Here is a 17674-nt window from a genome sequence, read left to right on the forward strand (position 1 = left end):
GTGACCGCTACGAGATGGCGCCGGAGTACAGCGCCTTCGTCTGTTCACCGATACCATATATGGAAACAAAGCGCTGCATGAGCGGACGTCTGTCTGCGGCGGCCGCTGTGAATCGCGCTCACGCGTCACCCACGCGCTGCCTCTCGCGATATTGGTTTCCGTCCATGTGTTCTTGTGTACATTCTTGTGAACATTAAAGCGCGCCTAGTTAAATATGGCATAACGCTATAGCTTGGCGTTTATACGGCTTACCCGCCGTGGTTGCTTAGCGGCTATGGTGTTGCGCTGCTAAGCACGAGGTCGCGGTATCGAATCCCGGCCACGGCGACTGCAGTTCAATGGGGGTGAAATGCGAAAACACCCGTGTACTTAGATTGAGGTGCTCGTTAAAGAACCCCAAGTGGTCAGAATTATTTCGGAGTCCCCCGCTACGGCGTTCCTCATAATCAGATCGTGGTTTTGGCACGTAAAACCCCATATTTTTTTTTACACGGCTTAGACCGGAGCATACGAACAGCAGCTCAGCAGGATCGCTAGTGTACTTCCAGTGTCCGCCTTGGTGGGCGTGCGCACAGTTTTCTTTTGTAAAACCTTATTGGCGCACACAACGCTCCTGCCAGCCCCAGAAGGCTGAACGCTCTCCTTGCTCCGTAATATAGTGCAGCAACATCAAACCGATTTTGCGGAAAAGCCGGTTATCCGGTCATTAGATTCACCGGCTATTTGAACTTGAAAGTGATCGGTTATTCGGTGGGTTAGTCGGTTAATAGTATCCGAATATTTGTTCTTCTGTACTTGTGCCGAAATTACCATCTCTTTCTCTCTTGTAATTTTATATTTGTAGTTATTTTTGCAACCGCTCGTGCAAACCCGATATCTGCCCTGGTTAACCTCCTTACCTTTCCTTTCTTAAACAAAACACCAAATATTCGTGTCCGAATATTCGACTATCCGGCTAACCGGTTATTTAAACCGGATATATCCTGAATATCCGTTTCTTGAAGTCCGGATTGGAGACCGGATTCAGTTCCCTCCGGTTAAACCAGGGCCCGTATTCTGCGGTTTTTCGAAGAATTTGGTTTGGCGGTGGCGTCACATTGGGGCGGTCCGTTGACGTAATGAAAACGAGTGGAAGGACAGAGGCCAATTGGCGCGCAGGTTTTTTTGTGGAAGTGAACGTTACAAACCGAGTGAAAATATAGCAATTTACGAGCGCTTCTTGGTAAATAAAAAATAATTTGTTGATGGTATTGATGAGATTTCTATTTTTCATTATGAAACGTGTGTGAGTTGTACTGGCGGTGAGTGACTTAGTGAATTTTGTTTACTTCGGCTGACCCATATATTGCTAGGTGGGACGTCGTACGCCAACTTCACGCTGCGGCCCCAATGCACACTCAAGTTCCTCGCACAGGCGGAGCGCTGCCTCTTTTGAGAGTCTGAATTGTCGCCTGAATTCCTCGTCTGTCATCTCAAAGGCGTCTTGTCAATGTCGAGGTCATTGCTGTCTCTGACGGAGGCTCGCTAAAAGCACGATAACAGGCGCCGCACGCTACGCACACGCCGTCATTTTGCTCCGAGTGCTGCGATCTCGCCCGTGCACACGGCACGCACAGGCTCTGCACATGGCACACCGCGCTTCGGATTAGACTGAAGCCGCGCGCGCGGCTTCGCTTCGTAGCAGACGACAAATTTGGTTTCCGCGTGATTGACATGTGCGTGCCGACATAAAAAAATGCGTTCGCGCCCGGAGGCGATGGCGTCACCCAGGCGGCGACCGAATTCTTCGAAAACCGAAGCGTTACACAATACGGTCCCAGATAGCCGGTTTGACGGATATTGGCAAGCACTATACTCCGCAACCTAGGCGATTGAGTGCAGACGCTGCGTCCGCTTCACTTTGTCGAGTTTGTAGCCAAGCGCACTCCGCGTCTCTGGAGACCTTCTGACCACGGTCACGGCTGCTGTATTTTACAGCAGCTTAAAACAACTTTGTTTTAATCTAGGGACCTTAGTTTAATCTAGGGACATTTTAATCTAGGACTCGTAGTATCATTTTGATACGAGGGGCTGTGCCACGGTGGTGCCTCTAATCTCCCGCGCGAGCCGCGCATGCGCCGTTAGCAGAATAGCACGACGGCGGCGGCACAGCGTCCTGAATGCTTCTCGAGCGTCCACACAATTGTTATCGCAATAAAAAAAAGTTGTCGCAGTTTCACTCGAAAGGCGAAGCATCAATTGCGATAGCAAATTAGTAGAGCGCTATACGGAGTAATGATAGTAGCTTTATCAGCTATATAAACTTAGACATGCAGCAGCACGCGCAACACGCAGAACTGTTGTCGACGCCGTCGTCATTGTGCCGCGTTCGTACAAAACGCATGCGGCGTTGGTGACTGTTGCCGGAGCCTCTGAGGGTGGCTCGGTTTTCGACGACATCAGAACGGGACACTCGTCGAGCTGCGTCGGAAGTCTTTACCACCTTCTCGCCTCACAACGTTTTTACATAAATACGCACTTGGTGCCACAGCTAAACGCCGCCTCTCTTCCCCCCCCCCCCCCCCGCCTTTCGCGCGTCGGAAGAAGGCGCGTATGCGCTATTGTAAAGGAGGAAATAGACGCCTACTTCTGCAGCCCTTCAGGGAGCACAGCGCAGAACGCGAGTTTGCTGTCCGACGTGCGTTCGCTGCCCGTGAAAGCGCGCGTCCCTCGCGCCCTTTCACTCGCACATACAGCGTCCGGAGCGTGGCGACGATTTCATCGCCGCGGACGTCATACGGAACCTCACGGCGACGGCGACGGCAACGGCGACGGCGACGCCGACGGCAGAAATCTGCTTTGGAGTGTCCATATAATTGCAATAAATATGCGCTTTACATGCACTAACGCAAACAAACAAAATGTAATAAAGGCCGACCGGTGGTCGCCAGTTGCGGCCGGCTGACCGTTATTTAATTGATCTTTTTTTAAATAACAATGATCAGTTACTTCTCGGTGCGTACAAAAGAGGCACTGCGATAACAGGCTCATGCGCGGGACAAAAGTGCTTAACGACGGTGTATACTTTTTCGCGAAATAAGTAAGACTCAAATAAGGGCGCGAAGCAATTTGTCGTTGTCAGCCGGAACAACTACGGGGGTTATCTACAGTAGTGTCTTCGTGGCATGAGCGCCACTACTGGCTCCAACCGCACACATCCGTTCACCGTTGCATCCGTCATCTAGCTGATATGTCGGCGTACGCATGTCATAGCATCACTACAAATTTATGTAAAGTGACTCTGTCACATTATCATTGTAAATAACCATTGTGTACACTGTATATATTCAATTGACATCATTGCATATAATGTGACAGTTCATCAGCTCGCTGCGACAGCGAGGATCCCAGAGCCGCAGCGCGTTGGCTGTTCGCTGCTGAGTGACGTAATCAGAGCGTCGCTACGAGGGGCGCGGCTTTGCGCTCGCTGCAGCCTCCCTGTTTCGGTATCGCGCACTCTGAAATCCGAAATCTGTCGTGCCACACTTCCGCGGGTAATCGCATTTTATTGCGATAGCAATTATATGGACACTTCAAAGCAGATTTCTGCCGTCGGCGTCGCCGTTGCCGTCGCCGTCGCCGTGAGGTTCCGTATGACGTCAATGGAGATGCAATCGTCGCCGCACGCTGCCGAACGCTGTATGTGCGAGTGAAAGGCCGCGAGGGGCGCGCGCTTTCACGGGGAGCGAACGCACCTCGGAGAGCAAACGCGCGTTCTGCGCCGTGCTCCCTGAAGGGCTGGAGAAGTAGGCGTCTCTTTCCTCCTTTACAATCACCATATATGTAGAGCAAACGCGCCTTCTTCCGACGCGCGAAAGGCCGTGGGGGGAGGGGGAGGGAAGGGAGGCGACGTTGAGCTGCGGCACCAAGTGCCTATTTATATCAGAGGCTCCGGCAACAGTCACCAACGCAGCACGCATTTTGTGCGAACGCGGGCAAAACGCCGACGGCGTCGACAACAGTTCTGCGTGTTGCCGGTGCTGCTGCATGTCCAAGTTTATACAGCTGATCAAGCTACTATCATTACTCCGTATAGCTCTCTACAAGTTCGCTATCTCAATTGATGCTTCACCTTTTTAGGTGAAACTGCGACAACTTTTTACAGATGCAGAAGTTCATATGGCTCGTTCGGAGAGCTCGCTTCAATTGGCCAATTACGATGAACCCACTGTAACAAAAAATTTAAAAGTTAGTGAATGAATTTTTGTTAATTAGCGACGATTTAGCCCGTATCACCCGTCACCCAGTGGTCACCGCCACTGACGGCATGTCTCCGAAGGAACCGTCCTCTTACTTCGAAACGGCTATTTTTAAATATTGCTTAAAGTATTCGTAGAGACACCCGGTATGTTCCAGATGAGTGGCTTGTAAGCGACGCGCTCTAGCCAGTCTGTAAAAACGCCCGCCGAACGAAGCTGCTGGTGCTATCTTTGCCAGCAATAGCTTGCGCATCACAAGACACGCGCTGTAGATATCAGCCACCATGGCGGATCTTGCAGAGAAAGCGGGATTTTTAGTCAGCATTAAAACGTGTTGAATCACAAGACACGACCTGCTCGACCTTGTAGATATGCGCCACAGCGCCGCAGTATTTGATGAGAGATGCGCAGCGAATTTCGGAGACGAACGCGCCCCGGAACTTCCGTCTTCGTTGTCACCTATTGAATACGCGCTCGCTCACTTTTTACAGTTGTTGCTATGAGACGCGCCTGACCCGCCAAGCGTTTCATTGTTCTGGCTTACACCAGGGAAATTCGTAAAGGTGTTTTATTCCGCCATTTCAGGCATGGTTTCGTGGTCTAATGGTTAGAGCACCGGGATTCTGTGCTTGGATGACCGCGTTCAAAACCAATAATCGGAGATGTATTTTCTTTGTATGTACTACACACAATAGTGGACGAAAAGATGTTTTTCATTTGGGTCCTGTGAGCTAAACTGCCCAGAATGTTGATGCTGCGTTATGCCAGACCGCTAGCCTATACGGCAATAGTATCTTGTACAGGCACAGCAATCGTATTTTATTCACACCGCATAGCCGACCCACCATGTACATAGTTTGCGTATTCCAAGAATGCGTCACCAGGAAACCGTAGTATCAACTATTAGTGAAATACGGGGGCGCTAGTGAGATAATGTTTATAGATAGGTGGTGATGTTAGCCGAGCAATAGGTTTCGAATGCCACTGCAGGTTTAATATATAACAAGAGATCAATGAACTAGAGAAAAGAAAAAGAACGAACACGCATCCGCTCGCACAAGAACTCGACAAGGGGCGGCATGCAGTGAGCACCATGAAAAGAAGCAAGTGGATGGTTATTGCTCCGTCAATGAACAAAATTTTATCCATTTCTGTCCTTTTGGCTGCTCCACAGAGATGGCTAACATTTTGAGCAATGACAATTTCGTTTATGGTATTATAATGTCAACTTTGAGTTCACATTACCTTTTAACCTGAGTTGCAATGATCATTTGTATTGATTGCGTGGATACCGGAACCATGGAGTTAATATAACCATCTCTAGCGGAAAAGCACCCCATTGCGCCCTTGTATTGAAATCGGTAACCGCAAGGGCACCGCCGTGTTGCCACTCTGTGCAGGCGCGCAGGCGCAGACGACGAGATGCCATTCAGATATATGAGACGCGCAATCAACGCGATCCCGAGCCTCCCTCAGTATGGTGGCTCCATCTATAGTTCAGGCGCTTGCAAACACATCCTTCCACGCACCGCAAGTTTTACATCGACATTTCATAAGTATCCATCATAACTTTTTTCAAAAAAATATGCTGAATGAACTTTGGACAATGTCAGTACGTACGTGCTACGTGTAAATGTTTCTTTTTGCACTATATTTTGAATATCTTTAGTGTTATGAAAATGAAAAGTAGCAACATGGCAGTGCCTTTGTGGTTGCCACTTCTTTCGCCCAGCTTTTCCTCTACAGTTGGTGCGTTCAATCTATGACTAGAACTGCACTTTGTTCATACACAGCAGGCAACGCTGCGAAGACTTCTCTCACTATTTGCATATGCGACCTAGAAGTAGTGCCTCATCTAGGCATAACTATTTCCAAAAACCTGAGTTGAAAGGAACATGTTAAAAACATTTGTTCGGCGGCAGAAATGAAACTGGTTTTTGCGTAGGAAGCTCAAGCTTGCTTCGAAAGACGCTAAGTTAACTGCCTACCTATATCTGGTAAGACCGACACTGGAATATTCCAGTATATTGTATGGGATCCTTATGAAACAGGATTGATCAACATGATTAAAAGAGTCCAACGAAGAGCTGCTCGATTTATTTTGTCTCGTTACTCGCAAACTGATTCTGTTATCAGAAATGTTACAATCACTTAAATTACCCTCCTTAGCCGAACGACTCCATGTAGCGAGACTCAAGTTTCTTTTCTTGCTTTGGAAACGGCATTTTAACATAAATACTACTGACTACTTAGCGCCACAACAAGGCAGAACCTCAAGAGGTACACATGAACATAATTTCCGGATGTCTCAACTGCACATTAATGCTTACGCCAATTCTTTCTTCCCCAGAACAATAAACGAATGGAACAGACTACCAACAACCATTATTCAAAGTGATACCGTGACACAATTTTTAAACAAGCTGAAGCAAATAATGTCCTAAACAAAGTAGTTTTGTACGTTATGTTGGATGTGAAAAGACTGTGTGCATTGTCTCTGTATATTGCTGTTGTATTTGTACTGTTGGGCTAGTGCCCTGGTGTTTTATGAATGTATGCTCAAAAAGACAGTATTTAATGTATAATTTGCGTGCATAGCGTATAATGTACATTATGTTAGCTTTTATTTTCTGTGCTGTATCCCACCCCTGTGACGGCCTCCGGGCCAATAGTATGCCTAAATAAATAAATAAATAAATAAATAAATAAATAAATAAATAAATAAATAAATAAATAAATAAATAAATAAATAAATAAATAAATAAATAAATAATATTGAAATCAAAACATGCATGTATGTATGGGTCACGTGATTCGTTTTAACATGACGTTTCATGCTTTTATGTCATGAAATACGACCGCATTTAGTACTGCGAAGGCCGTCGCCGATATGAACACCTATTTACCAGTAGAGGAGCGGAGTGACACCTTTCCGCAACCAGCGGACATAGCCAGCGGACGCAGCGCACCGCTTGCGCGCGCGACCGAAACGTAGTACGTCGCATACTGGAAGCACAAATGTGCACGAATAATACGTAGTTTGACGCATAGCCTTACGTCGACGAGTTGCATTTTTAACACACGAAGTAGTTATTCCGCGGAAAGCAAGTCAGATCTAAAGCAGCTCCACCGCGAAACGCGCGGAGTGAGACATTTACGACCGCACTACTTGCGCAGCGTCCACAGCGTTGTCCTCTTATGTGCAAAACGCGAGTGCAGCAGTGTCGCGAAGGGTCCATGGGATTTCGCAACAATGTTTTTTTGCAAACATATCGAACTATCTGATCATTCATTCATTCATTCATTCATTCATTCATTCATTCATTCATTCATTCATTCATTCATTCATTCATTCATTCATTCATTCATTCATTCATTCATTCATTCAATCAAAGCGGTCATATCATGCATCTTCAATAGCACAGCTTTAAGGCTATCGAGGAGCCACTTACAGCAGAGAACCGGCGGTTTCTCGGGAACGGGTCCAGGACCGAGTCGAATGGCTCGTTTTCGGCAGGGTCTGTCTCCGCATCTGGTCGCGTCGTACGGCCGAGGAGGGCTGCTGTTCGCCGACGCCGAACTCCACCTCCAGCTTGGACTGCGGTGACGGAAAATACGGTGCGGCGTGCCTATAGCATAGTTGGTTGTAGGCCTAAAGAAACGCGTCTGCTTTAGGCATGAGCTCCGAGGTTTACGAGGCGCGCCGAACACTTAGGAGGCCATCAAACTCTGGGGAGAAAACTCGGCCTTCTTTCTCGATCGTGTGTTTTGCGGTTTTCGGGTATGCAATCTAGCCACTTAGCTCGAGCCAGCATCCCACTGAACTATAGGGGAAGCTTTACGCAGAGAGCTCCGTTGCTGTACCGGGTGTTTCAGCGAACACTTCCAAACATTTATAAAGGTTGCCTGTGGCAGATAGCACAATTCTAGTTCATGAGCTCGTCTTCTCGAAGAGGCGGGCATTGCTCGCAAAAAAAAAAAAAAAAAAAACTGAGATGCATAATCGACAAATTAGCAAAACTTCACTGATTAAGTTTTTAACTAATTACCTCATGGCCCCATATTGCGATTTACAAATTCTAGCCGTGGAGTTCGCAAGGCGGATCCACTTGGAACGAATTCTCAGGATGACACCAGTTTCGAGATATTAATTCCCGAACTTTGCGGAGAAATGCATTGGCGTTCCAGTCACTTTTGCGTTTCAATGCATAAAATGGCGTTTGGTTAAAAGAAGGTAACCGGAATGCTAATGAATTTCTCCTCAAAGTTCGGGAATCAATGCCTCGCAGCTGGTGTCATCCTGACAATTCGTTCCAAGTGGATCCATCGCCTTGCGAACTCCGCGGCTAGAATTTGTAAATTGCAATATGGGCCATGAGATAATTAGTTAAAACTTAATTAGCGTATTTTTGTTAATTAGTCAATTATGCACTTTATATAGGCACCTACAGGTGTCATCCACCCGTAAGCGCCTATACGAAGCAACAAGCGTCTACGTAAGAAAACGTCACTTTTGTAGCTGCAATGCGAGCCGAAGCTAAATAAACCATTAAAAACTGCTGGTCGCCGTGCGTATGTGCAGCGTGACTACGCACGTAGACCCTAAGTTTAGCGGAATCGTATACGCAATAAACGATATATAACTGTTGCGGGCGTACCATGAGTGGCTGCTGCTGTTCCCGAGTGAGCTGTGACGGGCAGAGAGGCAGCGAAGTTTGGGAGCGTAGGCCACCGGTGCTCTTCGATAAATCAGGTCCCGCGTCAGGTTCCGGTTCCGGGTCTGGTTCCGGACCTTCTGTCGACGACGAAGAACCTGCGCGATCACGATCGTCAGTAGGTCGCGAGGAGCAGCAGGAGTGTTGAGACATGGACAAGCGGGCAATCAACATCAATTATTCTTGGCGTCGCTAGAAAAAGAAATGACACGTCCGTATTTTAAAGGAGTAGTGAGGTAACAAATTCAAACGTATTGTCTTTTTTTTTGCTTTAAATGAAGGTCCTCGAAATCCCAGAAGAAATACTGCCGAGCTTCACAGCTAGCTTTTTTTATGTGGCAATATTGAAGATAAGGTCTTAGCTGACTTCACAGGGGTTTGACGTATCCGGAATTTGGGTGCCAGCAACGACCAGTGCCGGCAATAAACGGCCCCCTCGTGCCTCCATAGCATCGTAGCGAGTCGCAATGGTACCACAATTAGTCGCAGAGTAGGTAAAATTAAGGGTACGAGCGTAATTAGCGCCAGTACAGTCGAAAATTAAACACTTTGCACTATACGCCTGTAAAGGGTGCACCGCCGTAGATATAAATGTGTTGAGGCAAAGCCATCGTACGAAACACTTTCGGGAAAGGGAACGACTTTGCTTAGACTAAGTAAGCAAGGCTCGCGCGAGGCAGGGATGCCTGGAAGGTGACTTCGCCGGTGCCACAAGCGAAAATTAGTCGCTGAATTGGTAAAATAACGATACGGGCGTAATTAGCGCCGATACAGTAGAACATTAGCAGCATTGGGCCATAGACTGCACAATACTCCGGGATCGGCCCACGTGGCCTTTTGGACGAAAAAAAAAAAAGAAAGCAAAGAGACCAACCAAGTTTCGACGCCATAGACGACAAGGTGGATGCGACGTGAGTGAATAACGAACATGAAAAAGATACAGAATAAATATGTATAATGAACATTTAATCATAGAATCAATATTTGAATCACAATGTACGTCGACCTTGTCTTCTTTGGCGTCGACACTAGGTTGACCCCTTACGTTATCTCAGATTCGTTTCCCAGGAGTTGCACGTGTCATGTCGTCACGACGGAGAAGGTGGTCACGTGGGAGCAGGGCATTATGGCTCACTCGCTCCGGCTGGCTCGACAGAAATTTCGCTCACGGCAGAAATTCGTGTCGTGACGCCAGGAACACGTCCGAATAATTCGACAATGCCTTCCTGTCTTTTTCTTATTGAGGCGAAAGCCTTATATGTCTCATTAGTCAATCGACCTTGAGCGAAACCGCGTCGGCGACACGAAAGGTACAAAAAGGCTACGAACCCTCGACCTTTTATCTATTTATTTAGCATACTTTGGTGGGTGGTCGAACCGGGTGTTAACGGAGGCTGAGTTAATTAAGGCCCATTTAATTAAGATATAGTTAATTAAGGCACTCGGACCCACGACCTTGGATGGGAGTCGAACACTCGACCTTTGGAATTAAGAGGGACCTTTGGCACTAAAGTCGTCTTAGGGATAACATAAGAGACCCTGTGGGTTTTTTTTCGTCTGTGGGGCATTTGAAGCGACTCACTGGCGGTCCTGTGCCCGTTGGAAGGCGACGAGGGTCCTCCCCCGGCGCCCTGCGCACTGCTTAGGCTGACGGTGCGCTGGTGCTCGTCCGTGACCCGGATCCTGGGCGCCAGCGCCTCCCAGGCCCCGCGCATGGGGACACCGCTGGCCGTGTAGCTCCGGGTCATAGAGCGGCCGGCACCGCCACTGCCGGACCTGGTAGAGTGCGCGGAACAGCCCAGCACGCCGTCTTTTGAGGGACTGCGTCGGCTTTTGAAAGATTCAACTTTTGTCTTTATTAAAGGCGAAAGCCTTATATGTCTCATCGTTCAGTCGGCCGCCAAAGTCCTTGAGCGAAAACGCGTCGACGAGGGGATGACTAAACGAATTAAGAGGATGAGTAAGCGAATTAAGAGGGATGGCTAAGCGAAGTAGACTAAGCGAATTAAGGGGGATGTGTACGTCATGCGTCCGTATTTCATGCATCGGCACTTGGGCTTTCGCCTTCAAGTCGTCTTAGGGATAACAAAAGAGACCCTGTGGATTTTTTTACTCTTTTATGAAGATAAGTTTGATCCGTATATTGTAACAAAGCTGAAAGCTGGGTGAGGTGGCATAGATGATTCACTGCTGAACTGCAGCTCCTACAGAATGTGAGAGATACAAGAAAAGGGAAAAAAGAAGCGCCGACTCGCGGCTAAGTTTGTTTTCAGGAAAATATCACGCAATCGTGCACCAACTGGAAGTAGTTTGGGTATGTGCGGAACAGAGCTTCGGTGATTGATTAAAGGGACCCTGAAACGATTTTGATGATTTTGTACAGACGTACTGAGTCGTTAGAGCACGTCCTTAGGATCATTAATTGACGCATCTAAGCGCTCCACGTAAAGCGTGTAATTTATTATAAGATTTTAAAAAGGTACATCGCTATCGATCGCAGTGCGCCAATCGGCTGAGTTTTGTGACCAAGTGACGCGATTTGACCATAACACGGCAGTAGGGCCAGCTACCCGATTGGCTGCCTAGGGAGCGTCATCAATAATTTTTCCAACATTATGGTGAACAAGTGTTGTTCTTAATAGTTTAGATGTTGTTAAATTTGTTTCTATAAAAAGAAAGTAACAGAAAGAGAATGCACAAGGACAATATATCACTACACTAAAAGCACTTCCGGCCCACAGCAAGTGTCGTCTGCTTGTGTTAAAACGTGCTCCGTGTTGACGAGAGCTGCGCGGTCAGTGTTGGTCTTGTTCTTTCTTTTCGCGAGCACCATGGTTCGCCCTTGTTGCATTGTGGGCTGCAAACGTAGCGATCGGCGACATATGTCAAGCTGCGCCATCGAGCCCCGCTGCAAGGCAGCAGACGAGTGGAGTGGCTGCAGCGCATCGGACTGTCGGTATCCAAACCGCGCCAGCATCTACGCGTTTGCGGCCGTCACTTCACGTCGAAGGATTGCCACAACAGAGTTTAGCGTGTCCGGTATTCAGGTAAACGCAAGCGCAAGTGTACTGGCCGTTTCACCACGTTTTAGCGTGATGAACGGAGGTTCAAACATGAACTGCTTGCACGGTGCAGCCACCTGGCGGCACAAAGCTCAACCAAACACACAGCTAATATAGCAGCAACGCAAGTTGTCTCTACTTTGCTGCTGGCTCAAATTTCCGGCAGGAGCGTAATGTTGAACACGTTGTCTTTTTATATGTTTAAAATGTTTTACACTTGGTTACAGGAATATTAGCTCTGTATTTGGCTGGTTAAACTCTGCGCCACCAGATGGCTGGACCATGCATGCCGATCCGGCCGCTCACGTACGTCTACGAAGCTCCTTCATCACAGCGGTATGGAGGGGCTTTAGTTTACGCCTCTGCCTATCCGTCAAAACGCCCAGCTCGCCTGTGGTTACCGGCATACCGGACACGCTCGGCGCTGCGACAGAATGTTCGGAACGCACGCTGCTTGATCGCTCTCACTGGGGATCGACGGCCGGGCGGCTAGCGGAGAGGTTGGAGAGCTTTCGCGCGCTGGCTCCAAGACAACCGGAAGTAGACGACAACACGTCACAAGATGACGTAGAGCCAGCGAAGGCGGAGCTTAGCCCCGATCACTAGGCGAACGAGTTGAGGAGGAAATGCATGGCTAGGGAGGAGGATAACTTGTAATCGTTTGTAGCCCTCTTAATATGAGACGCTTCACTTAAATTGTGATGTGAATGCTTTACTGTAGCTGTACCCTACGCGTCTAAAAAATTTATCCGAACCGTTTTAGGGACCCTTTAAGCTATGTTCTGCACATTTACTGTGTCCATAGCTTAAACATTGGAAATTCTATGGAGCAGTTCTTCGGAGCCGTGCACCGACCTTTCTAGTGTTCCCAGAGCCATGATGCCTTTGTTGTCATAGCAGGCCGAAGATGCTGCGACCTCCGTGGCGGCGTCCCCGGGACCTTGTGGAGGCAGGAATAGCAACATGGGCAGCTGGGAGATGGACTGCTGCAGCCGCAGGCAGGAGCAGACGCACGTCGAGCACAGGAACAGACCCCAGGCAGTGAACGAGAGCTGGGTGAACAGCCACACCACCTGCGGCGCACGCCAATCGATATGTAAAACGTCTATCGGTCGTCGTCATCTGCATCGGGCGCTATCCGGGACTATATCTACCCTACACTAACCCAAGCACATCTATCTTGCGCTAACCTATACGTAGCTATCCTACAACTAACAGAGGGAACTCCCGGGGCTAGTGCCTGCAGGAGCTGTAAGTAGGGTGATTCAGCTACCATGAAAATGGCTAGCACATGGATTTGCCTAAACTTGTCTTCTGGCTTAAAACGACTTTGTGTTTTTGCAAATTGATCATTTTCGACAAATATTGTGGTATAAACGTAACAATGCGATGTACAAGGGGGAAGTGAGGACTAAAGGCGTACATGCCTGACAAAGGTCCCCACCGCCACATTCAGTTTATGCAACGGTTATCACCTATTTACAACGTTAATGGTGTTCTACTAAAACAGGCACTGAAAACAAAAATATCCGCGGATCCAATGTAACGTTGGTATCGTTATCACCCTAAACTTGTCTGAGTTAATCAGCAGAGCAGCAGCGGTAGTGGATCACACGCGCACGTAGCAAGAACATCTGAAGCCGCAAGCACAAATATTACTCAGATCCACGTTCTAACCATCATTCCCACGGTGCCTGAACGCTCACAGCGACAGAGTTTCCTCTGGTAAATTTTGTAGGAAACTCCATGCCCTCCTGGATAGAGCCAACTTCCGCCATATATGTCGGGCTCGCCATCTTGTCAGCTCTGATTGGTTCATGAGGCGGCAATACGCGCTGTGATTGGCTCGAAACTGAAACATGGAGGAATGTCACGACCTGGCGCAATTTGACAGTATTGATAGTAGCGACCCTGCACGGTCAACGACAGCGTCCGGACGAACTGGTGAAACCGAGACCAATATGTTGGCGCAAGAGCTCAACAACGGCTTACTTTAACTTTTATAAGTCAAATGTGGATGGTCTGTAGATTGTCTGTAGGCTTAAAATTTTAATTAATTAAGTTCTGCAGTTTTGCGTGCCAGAATCGCGGTCTGATTATGAGTCGCGACGTATAGTGGGTAACTCCGGATTGATTTTGACCACCTGGGGTTATTGAACGTGCAGCTAAATCTAAGCGCATGAGCATTTTTGCATTTCCCCCTATAAAAATGCGGACCGCCGCAGTCGGTATCGGACCTGCTACTTTGAGCTCGGCAGTGCAATGTTATAGCCACTGCGGTAACACGGCGGGTACTATAGGCTTCTTGCAGACTGCTTTACCTTCTTGCAAACGTCCTCTTCTGACTGCATAAAGCTGTGTATACGGACAGAAGTCGCTAGTATATTACTTTCATCAATTGTGGCTGATTACTTAGTTCTTACTAGTGCGTTCGCAGAAAGTCGTTAGACATTAGTCTACAAAAGTGCAAGGCCACAAGTCCGCGGGCTCTCTTGAGACCATCGGTATATACTTCGGAGAAAAAACGCGCACGTATGCTTTCTGTAGGCTGCCTAAGTAAACTTGTATTACAGAAATACGTTCATGAAAGAGGGAAGATGTCATACACCCGACCGTAGCACGATGCTATTTTTTTCCTTTCGTGAACTTTCTTCCACCTTGTGGGATTCTGGAGAACTGATTTGCCAGAAATGTGTTCACAGCCGTCCCTTTTGCGGACGTGCCTACGGCGCTTTATTCAATTCCCGGGACACGTGTTTTAGTTCCTTCGGCGTAACTACGCCTTGACCTTGGAACCAGGTTTCACGATATAAACTGCACAGCTCATCGATCGCGAACATGCACCGTAACGTAACGTATCCTCATTTGGGTCAGTCTGTTATCAACCCAATCCACGTCAGTCACTGCGTCGTCGGCATTCATTGTACGAGGAAGAGACAGGACTTCACCCGGCGCTTGGCTATGTACTATGTAGAAGAGGGTTTTCACTGCTGACCCTGAACGAGTTCTGCATGGCCCAGAAGAGGTCCGAGGCGATGGCGAGGCAGAAGTGGAAGACGACGACGAGCGAAACGCACGTCTCGTCTCCGACGCGTGCGGGACTGGGCTTGGCCTGCGTGAGCTGCACGAAGGCCAGCTGGAGCAGCGAGAAGGCCGACAGCAGGCACGGGAAGGCCAGGTCCCACAGCATGGCCAACATCACGCTAGGCATCAGCTGCGAAATCACCGCCCGACGACCGCAACAATGGGTTTCTTTGTAATTGCGCGCTTTAGCACATTATTACATTAGTAACAAAAATACAATTACATGATGACAGTGCGCAGTAGTTTCACAGAACGAGGTCCCGGAAAGTCCCAGGAATAAGCCCTCTTAGAAGGACGGTCATGGACTGGTATAAAGGGTGGTCCACCGATATGAATCTGTATACACAATAGTACGCAATCGAGCGTCACTTATATGTGTTATGTTTATTACACACCCTAAAAAACTTATGGCTAAAGGGACACAAAATAATACTATAAAGTTAAGCTGCATTAGTAAATCACGCTTCCGTAAAATAGCAAACCGTGTGTAGCAATGTTCAGCTCGCCGAAGTGAAATGGCGCTACGTTGAATACGCAGAGGGTTCGCGCGAACATCAGTGTTCGTTTTCTTTTTGTTTTGTTTTTGTTTTTTTGTCACCACTAGGCAGGACTGGAAAATACAAGGCAAAGTGCTGGGTAAAAACATTGATAAAAACGTAGTTTTATACCAGAATACTTTATCGTATGGAACTTGGCAAGGTGGAACTGTTTAGGAGCGCTTTAGCAGTGGCCAATGACCTATTGACCATTTACTTTTGCATAGAGTGCCAGTCGCGGATGAAAACGTGTGAGAAGGGACTGAAAAGTCGACGAGGTGCGGTTGTCGAGATATATAGTCATCCGACTCACCTGCCTGGAACCGTACGGGTCGAGGAACAGGCACAAGCAGCGCGTGAGGCCGAGCACCAGCAGGAAGACGTTGAGCGTGGAGAGGTGCGGCCTCGCCGACAACCTGGCGCGCAGGCCGAGCGCCGTCAGGAAGGCGGTGACGGCCAGGCCGAGAAAGAGGCAGGCCAGACCGTACGCGTGCACGGGCCACAGCCACTGCACGCGCTGCCGGAGCTCGGCCCAGTCCGGAGACGCCACCTGCGCACGACGTACGCGCTCAGTGCTTGATGCGTATTACATGCGCCGAAGCATTTGGCGAGCCGGCTTAAGTCTGTACGAATTCATTAGATGTATTTAGCGCGAACAGTATCAGCAGCAACAACAAGAACATAGTAACATGACTATAGAGGGATTGTTCAAGTATTAGAGGTCCTTGTTACTGTTCTCTGTAACAAGAGCATCTAGTCCTACTACGAGGAACACGGGACCTCAAAGAATAGACATCAACAAACAAGTGACCTTAAGTAGTAGAGACCTCAAGTCTCTAATACAAAAGGAGGACCATTAGTACTTTTTTGTTTCCGAACATGAAAGTCCTTGTCCTTGCTTTTTAATAAAGATATCTAGTTCTACAACGAGGAACACGGTTCTTCTAGGGACGTTAAACACTTGACCTCAATGAACAAGGGGCCTTCACGAATAAATACTGCTAGATCTTCAACAAACAAGCATCTCTAGTCGTTATTGAAGGACTGGAGGTCCTTGCCATGTTCGTCTCTCCTGAAGCGTCTAAAGTCGGTGAACGCTCTGGAGTGACGAATGCCGGTTATATCGTTGCGCTGCGCCGGTCACGCATGTTTAACACTTGCGAATGAACTGGTGGGGGGTTCGCTTGCCCCACCCACTCAGGTACTCACACTCACTCAATGACTCATCCTCTCAAGTTGGCTTGACTAACAGCTAAATGACATTGTTTCACTTTAGCGCGTCTTTTAGCAAAGATAATACATTTACTCCAAATGCACTTCGGTGTAAAGCTTTCAGGGACAATCGCAGCGTGGCGACCGAAGTACAAAACACATAAGTGTGTTCGCTCCCTTTATCTTCATTGAATTAACCCGAACTGGGGGGCCTTCGACTGCAGTGCACGGGATTGTTAAGATGCATCGAGGATATCAGCTTATTATATAGCCTGCGTCGGCTCACTGCACGATGAAAAATGACTTTTAGTCAAGAGTTCGAGGAAAGTTCGTCTGGTGAGGTAACATGATGATGAAGAAATTGCGGTCACTGACCAAGTCAAGGTGACAATAACACAGAGACGTTTCGGACCTCGTACGGGTTCCTTGATCACACTAAAAGCGGGCAAGAGCCGCCAGTCGTTTTTATGCCAAAATGTGACGTAGAGAACGGGCGTAGTTGGCAGGCAGATTTCCATCACTCCTGTTTATACTGTTGTCCGTAGTTTGAATAAATAAATATTCTAACAAGAGTCGCGTCATCGGATGCTTTTCCTTGGCTACTATAGCAGCGTTTGACCAATCGATGCGGTGACTGCGATTGTCGGCGTGTTCGGCACGGTTGTTCGAGGCTTTTTTTCTTGTTGGAGACGACCCTTTGGTGCTCCTTTAATCTTCTTGTGAATTTGCCGGTTTCGCTGATGTAACTGCAGCTGCAGTCTGCGCATGGTACCTTGTAGACAACACCGGGGTAATTCTTGCTTTCAAGCCGATCCTTTACATTAACA

The 17674-nt window shown here is 48.1% G+C and overlaps 1 protein-coding gene across 1 annotated transcript in view; it reads right to left on the reverse strand.

Moving 5' to 3' along the window:
• The window catches only part of LOC119445114 (uncharacterized), a 130945-nt gene that overhangs the window by 19872 nt on the left and 93399 nt on the right, over positions 1 to 17674 (reverse strand). Inside the window, exons 3-8 of the mRNA XM_037709436.2 lie at positions 15949 to 16185; positions 15011 to 15229; positions 12871 to 13088; positions 10536 to 10729; positions 8897 to 9051; positions 7691 to 7836 (exon numbers count right to left, since the gene is read on the reverse strand). Coding sequence (XP_037565364.1) covers positions 7691 to 7836; positions 8897 to 9051; positions 10536 to 10729; positions 12871 to 13088; positions 15011 to 15229; positions 15949 to 16185 — 1169 coding nt within the window. The remainder of the gene's footprint in view (positions 1 to 7690; positions 7837 to 8896; positions 9052 to 10535; positions 10730 to 12870; positions 13089 to 15010; positions 15230 to 15948; positions 16186 to 17674) is intronic.

This window comes from Dermacentor silvarum, chromosome 3, assembly GCF_013339745.2.
Source record: "Dermacentor silvarum isolate Dsil-2018 chromosome 3, BIME_Dsil_1.4, whole genome shotgun sequence".
Classification (NCBI taxonomy): Eukaryota; Metazoa; Arthropoda; class Arachnida; order Ixodida; family Ixodidae; genus Dermacentor; species Dermacentor silvarum.